The 14,209-nt window shown below is 45.2% G+C and overlaps 1 protein-coding gene across 1 annotated transcript in view; it reads left to right on the top strand.

Annotated features, from left to right (window-relative positions):
* Positions 1-435: 435 nt before the first annotated feature.
* DYRK4 (dual-specificity tyrosine-(Y)-phosphorylation regulated kinase 4) overlaps positions 436-14,209 on the top strand; it is a 20,775-nt gene continuing 7,001 nt past the window's right edge. Inside the window, 7 exon segments of the mRNA XM_008587081.1 lie at positions 436-593; positions 3,745-3,881; positions 4,210-4,350; positions 5,045-5,183; positions 7,624-7,705; positions 10,254-10,426; positions 12,905-12,965. Of these exon segments, the coding sequence (XP_008585303.1) occupies positions 3,787-3,881; positions 4,210-4,350; positions 5,045-5,183; positions 7,624-7,705; positions 10,254-10,426; positions 12,905-12,965 (691 nt within the window). The 5' untranslated portion in view covers positions 436-593; positions 3,745-3,786.

Here is a 14,209-nt window from a genome sequence, read left to right as displayed (position 1 = left end):
TTTAAAAGTTGCATTTGTGATACCTGTCTAGCCCCTGGAGACATTATGGTTTTCAAAGCCTCTCAAGATAGACTATTTGTGTAGCCTAGTCCCACATTAACTTGGGCAAATGCCACCTTAACTCTGTACTATTGTTGGCACTGAGTTTACTCCTGAATATCCCCCCTTGCTGCTGCAACCCACAGCTCTTTGGAGACTAAATTCTCCCTTTCCCTACCATTGTGTTTTCCTCCTGATCTGTTGAAATATGTACAAGGCCTTGACATTTAGCATTACATTTACACCTTGCGAGATTCTAGATGCACGGTCCTTACAAGCGACTAGGTAAGGGAAGGCTGCTCAGCTCAGATTGGAAGGGGTGCTGTCATCTGCACCCAGGGCAAACCATGCTGTCTCAACTTAACTGACCACCTTAGTGTTTTCACGCAGAGGCCCTAAAGTCCTTTAAGAACCAGCTATCTCCTTATGAGCAAAGTGAAATCTTGGGCTACACAGAGCTGTGGTTCCTGGGTCTTGAAGCTGAGAAGCTCAAAGTGGATCCTGAGAACTTCAGCGAGACAGGCTTTGATGACAAGCATGGCTCCTACAAGAAGGTGATGGGGCAGCGGGGTGTGGTAACCTCAGGGGGCTCAGGCACAGAGATTGCCTGCAAAGGAAAGAAGCAGTGGGTGTTTTATAGTGTTTGGTGCTGATATATAGGGGACTAGGCATCCTGAAGGATTCTAGTAGAAGCTAAACCAAAGAAATACCATGTTTGAAAATAGGAAAACGTGCAATTGAGTATGCAAAATACTCTGCTAACAGAACACTGATTTTCTCCAAGAGTGTTTGGGGCAACAGGTTTGCATCCTGGGGGAACTCCCACAGGCTCCTGTCCTGCACAGCCCTGCACCCATTGGAAAAGGCCAGGAAGATGCAGTCTCTCCAACATTCCCTTTTGTGTCTCTTCAATACAAGCCCTTTTCTGTTTTATCATGGGCATTTTTCTATTTTATCATTGATGTCATTTTCTCCACAAACAGAAAAAGTTTTTGTCACTATAGTTCCTGGTGCAGAGAGCTTAACTTCATTCCATTTTTCAAAAATTGATCCCAACAACTCTTTGTTCTCCTCTTCTAACTGTGTACGTCTGGGGTTCCCCAAGATAGTGCCTCTTACCAGCCTGAAGGTGAAATCTGGGCAATGATTTCCATTTCTAAAGATGTCTGGATGCATGATTCTTAGTCCACTAGGCTGTGGGCTGTCAGGAACTTTTTCTTCTGGACATTTCTTCACAACTTGGTGTTAGGACATAAGATGAGTCTTTAATGGCTTCATAGAAGAGATAGATATTCTTTTTTTTTTTTCCTTTTTTTGTCTTTTTTCGTGACCGGCAACGGATTGCAACCCTCAGTGTCGCGCCCGTACCGGACCGGGACTGGCAACGGGATCGCAACCCTTGGTGTTGCACCCGCACCTCGCTCGCAACGGATCGCAACCCTCAGTGTCGCGCCCGTACCGGACCGGGACTGGCAACGGGATCGCAACCCTTGGTGTTGCACCCGCACCTCGCTCAGCCAGTGAGCGGCCGGTCTGTATGTGGGATCCGAACCCTCGGCGGGAGCGCCGCTGCACTCCCAAGCGGCGCACTATAGCAGTGCGCCACCGGGCCAGCCCAAGATAGATATTCTTAATGGCATTTAGAATCATGCTTCTCAAGCTTTAAAATGCACACTTGGGGATCTAGTTAAAATGTAGATTTTTATTCAGCAGGTCTGGGGTGGGGCCTGAGATTTTGCATTTCTAAAAACTTCCAGGTGATGTCCATGCTGCTGGTCCTCGGACCACACTTTGAGAAGCAAGGATTTCGCTTCTGTCATACAGCCTCCATCTAGAGCCCTGGTTCTCAAAATTTCTATGTCAGGGATCCCTTTGGGAGTCTGAGAAAAGCTATGAGTCCTCATCCCAGAAAAGGCAACCTGCACATACACAAAGTTTCAAGGGATTAATGGCTCCTTGGTTGAGAATCCCCAATGCAAACCTTACCTCTAATTCAGCCAGACACCTTCAAGCCCTCCCTCCCTGCTCTCTTCCCCTCCTCAGCCTACCTGAGCTTAGGGTCTCTGGGAAATTCTCTAGGGATGTCAGCACTACCCTTAAGTTAATTCACTGGAACTCAGTTCCTTGGTCTCAAATGTTAGAGAGCTATGTTTTTGGTGTGTAAAGAGGGATAATGTGTGCTCTCCATGAGCTCAGAATCTCCATTCTTATTGCATTCCAGTGTACACAGTCAAATTCCCAAACAAGCAACACAGCTGCATTCTCACATTTATTCTGCCAACAAATGTGGATTGAATACCTATATACAGAACACCTATCATAAGCCTGGGCATTTGCTAGACTCTGAAAATACAAAGGGAACCATTAAAAGTGAGTACAGCATGGTCCTTGCTCTCAAGTATCCACAGAATCTATGCCAGCGTTGGCATGTGAGCAAATACTTATGATACAGTCAAGCTGGTGGTATGTAGAAGATATGTGCAAATGCTTGGAAAACACACATGTGCCTTTACCAACATGCATGCAGATCTTGTTCTCACCCTTTCCCCATACATTCTCATGACACACATTTACAAGTAGACTCAGGTGGTATGTAGAAGATATGTGCAAATGCTTGGAAAACACACATGTGCCTTTACCAACATGCGTGCAGATCTTGTTCTCACCCTTTCCCCATACATTCTCATGACACACATTTACAAGTAGACTCGCCGACTTTCCTGGATCTATAAAGTTGTATGTGCACAAATTCATGGTCCTGATTGCTCCTATATGAGCAGACCCCCTCCACACATTCACAAACGCATTCTGAGGACTTGCATGAGCACCAGCACTCATCCTTCACCTCTCCAAAACTCATGAATTTTACAGTAGAAATCAGATTCACAGAGCTTTAGAACCTTGGATATTATCTTATCCAGAATCTTCAGTTTACAGGTGAGGATACTACAGCTCCAAGTGGGAAAGTGGCTTGTCTGAAGCCACCCAGCTAAGGTCTTTTTAATCAGAAATTTTGACTAAATACCTTTGACTTTGACTAAATACCTGCTCCTTGATTTCCAGTGCAGGGAGAGACATGGTGATATTGTTATTAAAAAAATATTTCTCTTCTTAGCCAAGAAAGGTCCAAGTTCTGTACTGCTAACTCCAGGAAAGGATTAAATCTGAATAAGTCCAGGGGAGAACCAAATCTGACCAGGAAGAGACAGAACAGACATAAAGCCCTCTCTGATTAAGGGAGACACATCAACAGACAGAAACAGAACTTCTCCCAAACTGGAGCTGCTGCTCAACTTCAAGAAGCATGAAATGTCCAGACTGGAAAGGACCTTCAGGGCCACTTTGTGCAACCTTCTTACTTTACAGGTCCTAAAATATGCAGAAAACTAGAGGACAGGGACTAGAACTACAAGACTGTGACTAGAACCCAAGTCTCCCACAGACCATCCAGTGTTCTTTGCACTGCTTGATGTGGATCGAGCCTGTGGGACTTTCCTTCGGCACTGCATTAGTGCCTGGGATCCAGACAACAACCTAGCCATTGCAGTAGCTGTGAGATGAAGACGGGAGTTGCACAGGTGCCCAGCACAGTTCAGAAAACTCCCCTGGGAGGGAGCCATGAGCTGGGGAGGGGACCCAGGGGCCCCAGTGTCAGGGAAGCCGTGCGCCTGTGGCTCTGCTGCTCACCCTGGCCTGCTTTTGCAGGTCCTGCATGACCACATCGCCTACCGCTACGAGGTTCTGGAGATGATCGGGAAAGGGTCCTATGGACAGGTGGCCAAGTGCCTGGATCACAAAAGCAATGAGTTGGTGGCCCTGAAGATCATCAGGAACAAGAAGAGGTGTGGCTTGGTGGATGGCACAGGCCACAGAGGAGGGACTGCAGGACGCTGGCTCCTTCAGAATGCCAACCCTTCCTGACTCTGCCCCTGGGACTGCCTCTTCCTCTGACCTTCCTCTTCTCCTCTTCCCCTCTCTACCTGTTTGATTCCACAAAGGGGCAAAGACGAGGCAAGAGTTGGAGTTTTTAGTGCTCTCTGCCCCCCTGGAGAGTCTTGTTGGGGTTGTGGGGAGGGGCTGAGGAAGGAGGCCAGTTGCTGCAGCATGACGTGACATCCGCATTTTCTGCCCCCGCTTCCCACCCTCCCTGACATTCCCCAATGGCCTCAGATTTCACCACCAGTCCCTGGTGGAGCTGAAGATCCTGGATGCTCTCAGAAGGAAGGACAAAGACAACACCCACAACGTAGTGCACATGAAGGACTTCTTCTACTTCCGCAATCACCTCTGCATCACCTTTGAACTCCTGGGGTCAGCTACTTTTTCTTTTAATTCATTTCTTTTGAAAAGTTGCTTAAGTGACAGAAGACAAACTTTGGGGTCAGAATGCTAGATTTTTCTGCAGGTGACTACTGAACGACTAGAATGGACACAACTGCCACTCGGTTATCAAGACGGCCCAGTGGCAAGGAGGCTGGGATCACAGGAAGCCATGTCCCCAGCCCTCAGCATGTCTGCCCCCTGCCAGCAGAGCCATGATGTGCTCCCCTGGTGCTGAATACCAGTGTGACAGAACCAGAACAAGGCCTCCGTCCTCAAGAGCTAAACTGGAACATATTAAAAGGCCTTTCCTTTGCTACCATGCTGCCCACTCACTGGCTTCCCAACCCTATGTGCAGAGGTTGGAACCCAAAAGGAACAGGCAGATGGTTGCTCAGCGTGGGGAAAGGTCTTTGATTTTGAGTAAATAAGGCAAGAGAGCAGGACCTTAAGTGGCTTGTCACATAAGAAATGAGGGGACCTCTGAGGGGCCAGCATGGTTGAACTTCACCTGGGCCCACCAGGAATTGGTGGGAAAGCTGAGTTTGTAGGACACAAAAGCCCTGCCTCCTGGTCTGAGGGTTGGCTCCTGCTAGAGAGAAGCCAGGTGATGCAGGGTCGTTTGCGGTTCAAGCTCACCTTTATACTGTTTACACCCATACACGTCACTTTTTCTCTTTCCCAGAATCAACTTGTACGAGTTGATGAAGAATAACAGCTTTCAAGGCTTCAGCCTGTCAGTAGTTCGACACTTCACCCTCTCTATTTTGAAGTGCTTGCAAATGCTCTATGTAGAGAAAATCATTCACTGTGATCTCAAGCCTGTGAGTACCACCTCTGTCCTGCCATGGGAGCGGGCCCCACTCTTGGGAGCTCTTTGCCCCTTTCTGTTCCCTAGTGCTGGCTGGGGCAGCCAGCATGGCCAGGGCTGCTAGGGTAGGAGCCCAGCATCCTGTATATAGGCGAGTAAGCCAAGTGAGATGCCGGGAAGACTAAAGCAAGGATACTGGGGAAACGAAGAGACATGTGGTATAACTGAGGCAGACAGGAACAAGAAGGTCTGAGAGCTTCCCTATGGAAGGCTTAGAGGTGAGTGGTTGTGTCTTGAGTATCAAAATGTGTAGTAAGAAGTCCTGGGAGTCTGGGTTTACGCTTTTTGCCCTTTCTTCCCTGAGAAAATTAACAGCCACCTGCAGCTCTCAGGATTGTGCCTGGGGGCCCAGAGTTCTCCCTTGTCTGCTCGGCAGAGACATGTGCTGTGCAAGCAGATGGACTGCTCTATTCTACTAAGTCCTCACTATCTCCACTCTACTCTGAGTTGGTCCTAGGGTGCAGCAAACCCCAGACCACTTTCTTTATTCCAAATGCATGGGACATTCTTACATTACTTCACTGATTGCTTTGTGTAGGAATTGTTTCTTTATCTGTATCCCCCACTGGATTGTGAGCTCCCCCAAGGCCAGGAACCATGATGTCTTTTCACCATCATGTTCCCAGGACCTAACATGGTACTGGTAATAGCAGTGGCAGGCAATAAGTAATGCTTGCTACATTAGTTAATGACTGAAGACATGAGGAAATAGCACAGTTGCTAGGGACAAGGTATAAGAAGCTGGCTCCAAGAACAGCCTGACCCGCACAGGTTTGTAAATCTCTCTCAACTTTTCTTCACTCCCTTCTCCCCACCCCCCATAATAGTTTAAAAATTTGTTTTGAAAACTAGAACTCATTGGGTAAATTGGGGATATTTTTATAAGTGAAGATTGTCAAGATAGAGATGTTCTCTTGGTGCTGACTGGTAGAGCCTCACAAGGATGTGGTACACTGATTTATTCTCCACATCCAAGTTCCTAATCCTCAGCTTTGCAGCTCCAAAGTGTCACAGCACCCATGTCTTTGGGCTTAGGGGACTGACTGTCACCAAGGAAGTTCACAAAACATTTTGGGAGCCAAAATATCAGGTAACAGATTTCCTTCAGAAATATATCTAGTAGGGCCGGCCCGGTGGCGCACTGCTACAGTGCGCCGCTTGGGAGCGTGGCGGCGCTCCCGCCGAGGGTTCGGATCCCACATACAGACCGGTTCCCGCTCACTGGCTGGGCGGGGTGCGGGCGCAACACCGAGGGTTGCGATCCCATTGCCGGTCCCGGTCTGGTATGGGTGCAACACTGAGGGTTGCGATCCATTGCTGGACATGAAAAAAGACAAAAAGAAAAAAAAAAAAAAGAAATATATCTAGTAGATCAAAATATGTGTGTCCCGGTAGGAAAGTGTACACACAACCAGGACAGTGTTTTGTGAGTATGGATTCAAGAATCACAGAATTATTCTCGTGGCCTTAATGGTTATTATCATTGAGCTATGATTACCCACTGTGTTTATCCCTTCTGTGAAGCTATTTCACCAATGAGACGGGAAGGCTACCCCCGTCTGGCTAAGGAGCCTTTCCATTGAGCTTGAGGCACACTAGAAATTCTTGCTCTTTTATGGCTTTTGCTGTTTCTCCTCCTCCAGTTAACACAAACATTCTTTAGAAAAGAATTTGTGCTCTCTTAGTTTGTGGTGCCAGAGGCTTCAGACCAGGCCTTCTATGTCACATCAGAAATGTTAGGGTACTCCGTAGGCACTCACGTAATCAGTTCATCTGATATTGAGATCCTTGAACACATGATTGGGACTTTAATCTTCCAGCCCTAGCCAGTGCATTCTCATGCTGAGAGGAGAGCCCACCATCTCCCCCTTCTTATCTATGCCTCTACTGAAGCACCTGGTTTCACATTTTCCCCAAAGTCAGAGCTGCAAATCCCAATCAGATCACTGCCTCTGAGGAGGTGGGGGTGGGAGCGGGGGGATGGGGGGTTGTCCTCTACTGTCATAGTGGTATGTCAGTGGGGGCATTTAATGGAAACATCAAACAAATTCAGTCGATGGCATTTCTAATGCCTTAGGTAAGCAAGGCATAGAACCAGGTGCCAAAGATAAAAATAAACCCACAGTCTTCAGGAGTTACACAATCAATATGAGGAAAGAGACAAAATGTATGCAAAAGAAACACTGCAAAGCAGGGAGTACTGGGTCCAAATAAGAGGTACAGACCACAAGTCAAATGGGAAGTCGGAGGAGGAGGCACAATGGGATTTGGAGTAGATGTGAGAAAGGCCCTTGGGGGTGATCGTATTTGAACTGGACCCTTGAGGAGGGTGAGCACAGTACCCAGGGCAACATTATTAAAACTTGGCAAACGTCTTTTCTTCTTCTTTCCAGGAAAATATAGTGCTATGCCAAAAGGGCCAAGTCTCCATTAAAGTTATTGACTTTGGATCAAGCTGTTATGAACACCAGAAAGGTGGGCCCCATGCCTGTCCCTTTGTCTGCGTTTTCCTATTGCAATTTATCTCCTTCTGTCCTGGCCTCAGCCATCACAGTTGCCACTGTGATCTTGAACAAGGTACTGCTTCCCTTCTCTGAGCCCAAGTTTACTTATCTGTGAAATGAGAAAGTTGGATTCAGATACCATCAGGGCTCTTTGAAGCTCTCATATTCTGTAGATGTGGAATTACCCAGAGCACTGGGTCCCAAAACTAACTAGATGGGCATCAGCATCACTTTGGAGCACTGAAAAATTATAGTTTCCAGAATCTTACTGCAGATGCACCAAATCCAAATTTCTGGGGAGTACCTAGGAGTCTACACTTTAGAAAAGATAGCCATTCTAAAGTTTGGAATTCACTGCCCTAGATTCTCTGGGCTTTATTCTTTTTTAAAGCTGGAATCGAGAAAGTAGCCCTGGAATACATTGTAGAACCTTTACTGAACTTGATTTAATAGTCTGTTCCTTTGGCTTCTATCAAGTTTGGTGTAGAAGGCATGTACATTTGACAAACACTTATTGAGTATCTATTATGTGTCAATCACTGTCCCGAGTACCAGGAACAAAAGTGAATTTTTCCTGTCCTCAGGTTACATAGGGTCTAATGTAAGAGATGGAAAGATAAGAAGATAATAAGTACAATGATTAGAGATGCGCACAGGCTATATTAAGGTCACCCAAAAGAGGGACTTTGGGACCAGCCTTTATGGTGTCAGGGGGTATCAGAAGAAGCCTCCTGAGGCTGAAGAAAGAGCTAACAGATGGATATTTCCAATATTCTGCAGACCCACTTTTGAGGACATATGTCTTTTATATCTTTTATGTATGAATCCTATAAGAAATTCCAGCTAGAAAACCATGCCTTCTGAAAAGAACTTCTGTGTTTACTCTTCTCAGATACTGAAAGCTATGTAATCTATTAGTTACCATTTATTTTGGCTGCCAGGATGCTCAGAACTGAATTTGTAATTAGTTTATCCTTGGCTTCTGACAGTTATTTCCTGCATTATATATTTTCTGGCTTCTCTTTTATTTCAACCATGAGGCAGTATAGAGTATGGATACCAGAACCAGGCTTCCTCTTTTCAAATCCCAGATCTACCACTTATATCTGAGTGACCTTGACAATTTATTTAACTTTGGTATGCCTCAGTTTCCTCATCTTTAAAATGGAGACAACTATAGTACCTGCTTCAAAGGGTTGTTGTAGGGAATGAAAGAGTCCATCTGTGTAAAGCACCTGGAATAGTGCCTGGCATGTGTTAAGCACTATGTAAGTACCATTAAATTCATGTTCTAAAATATCCTGTGTATATTTACTTTGCAGAGTACCTCAAATCCATTTTGGAAGCAAGTAGGGTATAAAAGTCATTTTTATTAAATATTCATTTTGTTTAAAATCACAGAATTATCACATCCTTACAACAACCAATTTAAACAACAGAGAAGCGATTAGAATCCCTGCCTCTCTCCTCATCCAAGAAACGGCCAATAACGATTACGTGAAAATAACTATCATGTCTCTTCATCTGTGAAATCTTGGCTCCCTACAATACCATCTTCTATTCATCTTCATCTGCTGAGATTTCATTGAGCTTTTCTTTCTATACTTTATATTACACAATAAATGCACATAACATATTAAATATACATTTTTAAATTATGCATCTCGCATGCTTCCTTTCCAGTTCTGATATGTCTCCTCCCTCGTCAATCACAATACTTTCAAAAGATGTCTACCCCAAATTAATCTAACAGTTTGGAAACTAAGTTTTATATTAGTCTTATGTTTTGTTTCAATTTTTATTTTTAAAAAAAGAAACTTAGCTGACTTAAATTTACTTCCTGTATTAGTCCGTTTTGTGTTGCTATAACAGGAATACCTGAAACTAAAGAACAGAGGTTTATTTGACTTACGATTCTGGGACAGCTGCATCTGGCACAGGCCTCGGGCTGCTTCTACTCATGATGGAAAGTGGCAGGCAGCCAGTGGGTTCAGGCAGATCACATGGCGAGAGGAAGCAAGAGAGAGAGGGGAGGTGCCAGGGTCTTTTAAACAACAAGCTCTCAGGGGAACTAACAGAGCGAGAACTCACTCACTACTCCCCCCACCCAGGGAGAGCACTAATCCATTCATGAGGGATCCGCCCCCATGACTCAATCAGTTTCCAACACTGCCACATTGGGGATCAAATTTCCACATGAGTTTTGGAGGGGACAACACATCCAAACTCCATCACTTTTCTAGAACAATGCCTACGTTGGGGTTCTTTATCAATAAAGTGGGGATAATAATAGCTCCATTCTAGTGAGGCTGCTGATGTTGGATATGTGATGTGACTCACTAGTGCTGGCCAGCTTTCCCTCCTTCCCTCTCTCTGTAAGGCCCTGGGGTAGGAAGGTAGGGGTTGGGGGAGGAGTGTAAATCATCAGCCACCCTCAGCTGCAAAGGTATCCTGGAGAAGAGAGGCCTGGAGAGGAGGAATTTTTCCCATGCCAGGTGTATCTCTTTTTGCCCCCACAGTATACACGTACATCCAAAGCCGGTTCTACCGATCCCCAGAGGTGATTATGGGCCACCCCTACGACATGGCCATCGACATGTGGAGCCTGGGCTGCATCACGGCGGAGCTGTACACGGGCTACCCTCTGTTCCCCGGGGAGAATGAGGTGGAGCAGCTGGCCTGCATCATGGAGGTGAGGGGAGGGCAGGCTGCTGGCTGGGGCCGGGCTCAGCAGGAGGGCTTCACCCTCAGACACCGGGTCTCCCCAGACTCGCCCAGGGCAGTGGCCACAATACTTTCTTTTTGGGGGGTGGGGGGTTGAATGTTTTCTAAAAGTATTTTTGAAATTATGTGTCCCCTTATAAACTGTGGAGTTGACATCTAACGCTTTTATCATAAATTTAAATAGTTGTGAAGGATGTCATTTTGCCATATTGGAAATAATGACATTTTTTTTTTTTGTCTTTTGTCTTTTTTCCGTGTCCGGCAACGGATCGCAACCCTCAGTGTTGCCCCCGTACCGGACCGGGGACCGGCAACGGGATTGCAAACCTCGGCGTTGCTCCTGCGCCTCGCTCAGCCAGTGAGCGGGAACCGGTCTGTATGTGGGATCCGAACCCTCGGGCGGGAGCGCTGCCGCGCTTCTCAAGCGGCGCACTATCCAGTGTGCCACCGGGCCGGCCCCGAAATAATGACATTTTTTTTTTTTTTGAAATAATGACATTTTAAAATAAAATTGTTATGCCAGACTTTCAAATATATCCAAAAGAATCAAAAAGCCAGAGTGACGTGATGCCCACCAAAATCTATCTGAAAGGATGTAAACAAGTTCTTCTTTAACAGTTTATATTTCTCTTACTTTTGCTCTTTTTTCTCCTTGAAGGAACTGTTTTTTTTTTTCCATTCCACTTCCTCCAAAGAATTTTACTGTAATTTAATATAGTTTTATGTTTTGAAATCTTTTATCAATCACTATCACTCAAAAAATGTTCCGTTACCATAAGTTACATCTGGAAAAAATGGTTTTTTCTGGTGAATTATCATTAAAATATAACTGGTGCACAAACTTTGATAAGTAATTATTAAGCATAAAATGTGGTATTTTATTGAGAATACAGTTCTTAGGAAAATGAATAGAGCTGGGTTTTCTCTTTTTCCAGCTTCAGTACCTATAGTTGACTATCACTTCTTGCTAGAATGAACAGGTTTGGCATCGATGCCCTTTGTATCAGTCAGTCATGAGCCCTGGAAGGAAGCCTGTTCTAGCTGTGTAGCTTAATTCTGTGACTCCTTTTGAGTTCTCTGTAAGAACAAAATGGTGACTTGCCATCAAAAATTATTTTTACCAACCCAGCAGCTGACAACCTGATTACAATGTTGTTGAAACAAAGAATTGGAGATTACCTGACTTATAAAAAATATGTATTTTCAGTCATGAGTCATTCACTATCTTAATTCTGGGAGGACTATCTCCCAATAAAAAGGCTTTCGCTAGACTCATCATCATTAATTATATGTATTACTTTCATTTATAGACATCTTATTATGAAACTAAATTAGACAAAATAGGGGAATATAACCTTTAAAGTTTGGAAATTTTACATTTTAGGATTTTCCCAGGGAACAAAGATATTTTGATTGTGAACAAAGATAGATCTATCTATATAATCTATATGTGTGTGTGTATGCCAAATTTCTATTTTCTAGATTGTCTCACAGTTACAGATAGAGAGACACACATACCCTTGAGAATTATTAAATATAGATAAATAATTTTATTTCATGGTTGGAACTGATAATGAAATATTAAAATAATTTAGGTAAAAATTGCTTATGTGGTAGCTATGATGGAATGAACACTGGGAGTCAGTCATCATGGGATTGAGCCCTGGCTCTGTCTTTTTGGCAAGTCACTTCCCACTCTGGACTGCAAATGAGGGTATCAGAGTGGATGATTTCTAGGGTGGGTGATGGATGAGTTTATGATGCATCCCTGCTTCCAATACCAAGGAGAATGGGGTGTGTGGGTTGAGTTTCTGACTGCCCCAGAACTGACTCAGCTTTCTCTTGACCTCAGTGGGTCTGACGACAGGAGGGCTGGGCCATACATAGATTGTTGCTGTGAACCCAGCAGCAAGGATAGGTGACCCAGGGCTAAGGGTGACCCCTGTAATTTCCCTCTCTTTGTGCTCCTCTATAAGTTGCACTAGGGAACAGTGAACAAGAGGTGCTACCCTTTTCTTTTCAAGGTGTTCTGTCTTATAATGGTCCAATGTCCATGTGATGATTTTTATCTTTTTTTTCCTCCTCCCTTCCCAGTGCTCCGTGATGGGATATGCCATTCTTAAATTCATATGTAGTAGTGTATACACTAGTTTATTTGATCTGACAACTAGATTTGGCTGCTATCAAGGGTGGCCCACCTCTAGTTGGTGCTGATGCCTGTTTACAGTAACATGGCCAGTACTGATTCTTGAGATATTGAAACAGTCCTGGATTAGGAGTTAAAAGAACCAGGCTCTGGGCCTGTTCTGTCACTGACGTTTATTACTTAATATCCCTGGGTCCTTATCTGTAGAAGGCAAAGTTTGGATAAAGTCCCACCTAGACCAAAAGTCTTTCGATCTGTGACTCCACAAAGAGTGAAACGTCTGCATTGTACTTGTTGTAGGTGCTGGGCCTGCCGCCAGCCCGATTCATTCAGACAGCCTCCAGGAGACAGAAGTTCTTTGGTAAGTCCCCAGCTCCCACTGTCTTTCCCACTGGGTCTAATGAGGTATCACAGTCCTTGAAGACACCTCGTGTACCTTAAACCTCATTTAGTGCTTTTCTCCCAGCCCCATACCCTAAAAGGGCAAGCTGTGATTATGAGCTCTTTTCAGGAAAGTAAAAAGATAATGAGAAATGGCACCAGATGGCACGATGGAGATGGGGTGGGGGAATCACAATGGGAGTGGGGTCTTGGTTGTGAAAATGTAAGGGAGCCACACCATGTACTGTACAGAGAAATCAAAGAGCAGAGCCTCTTTTCAAGAGTAGAAGGAAATTCCACTGTTACATTCTGTCATTAATGGACCATTATTCTTTCCTGTTAAAATTGTCTTAATCCCTCAGACCCTTACTATCCCAGGCTCATTGCAGCTCTGGTATGAAACGGGTAAGCAAGGGCTGTCAAGGTAGTTGTGCTATAGATAAGTTGTGGCTGGTGGGTTCTCCATAGGTCACCTGTCTGATGGCGAGGATTGAGCCCACCCACAGCCCCACTCTGCACCTCTCATCACAACTCCCACACTCCGGATTTTATGATCCTCTGTCTCGGTATTTGAGTGGTGCTGCACAAGATGGACAGATGGATCAACAAGGAACCAAGGCAGGGATTCCAGGGCACTTTGCACAAAAAAGATGACACTAAGTCCCAAACTTGAAATCCCTTTGAAGAACCATGAGAAGCTAAGAGATTCCCAGATAGAAAAAGCCATCATGGCCTGAAGGTCAGCTTCATGGAACAGAGCCAGACACGAGGGAAAGGGGACTCCGCAGACAGGGACGCCATGCTGTCTGGAGGGACGTTTCTGAGTAGTCATTGTGAGGTTAGTTCACAGGCTCACACTGGCTGTGTAGCTCCAGTCATTCTGAGCCCTCCTGCCTCTTATTTTCACCTGAGAATAGCCTCAGAACGGGTAGGCAAATCACACAAGTTCTCCCCACAGTGGAGGGACGTTTCTGAGTAGTCATTGTGAGGTTAGTTCACAGGCTCACACTGGCTGTGTAGTTCCAGTCATTCTGAGCCCTCCTGCCTCTTATTTTCACCTGAGAATAGCCTCAGAACGGGTAGGCAAATCACACAAGTTCTCCCCACAACTTGCCACCATAGTAGGTGGGCCAAAACACCCTCATAGCAGATCCTTCTGGACAGAAGGCTTTCAGTCATGCTGGCTGGTATGTACTGATTCAGCCATGTGGAAGTTAAACTGTA

This window comes from Galeopterus variegatus, unplaced genomic scaffold, assembly GCF_000696425.1.
Source record: "Galeopterus variegatus unplaced genomic scaffold, G_variegatus-3.0.2 Scaffold4245, whole genome shotgun sequence".
NCBI lineage: Eukaryota > Metazoa > Chordata > Mammalia > Dermoptera > Cynocephalidae > Galeopterus > Galeopterus variegatus.
This window is presented reverse-complemented; position numbering and strand designations above follow the sequence as displayed.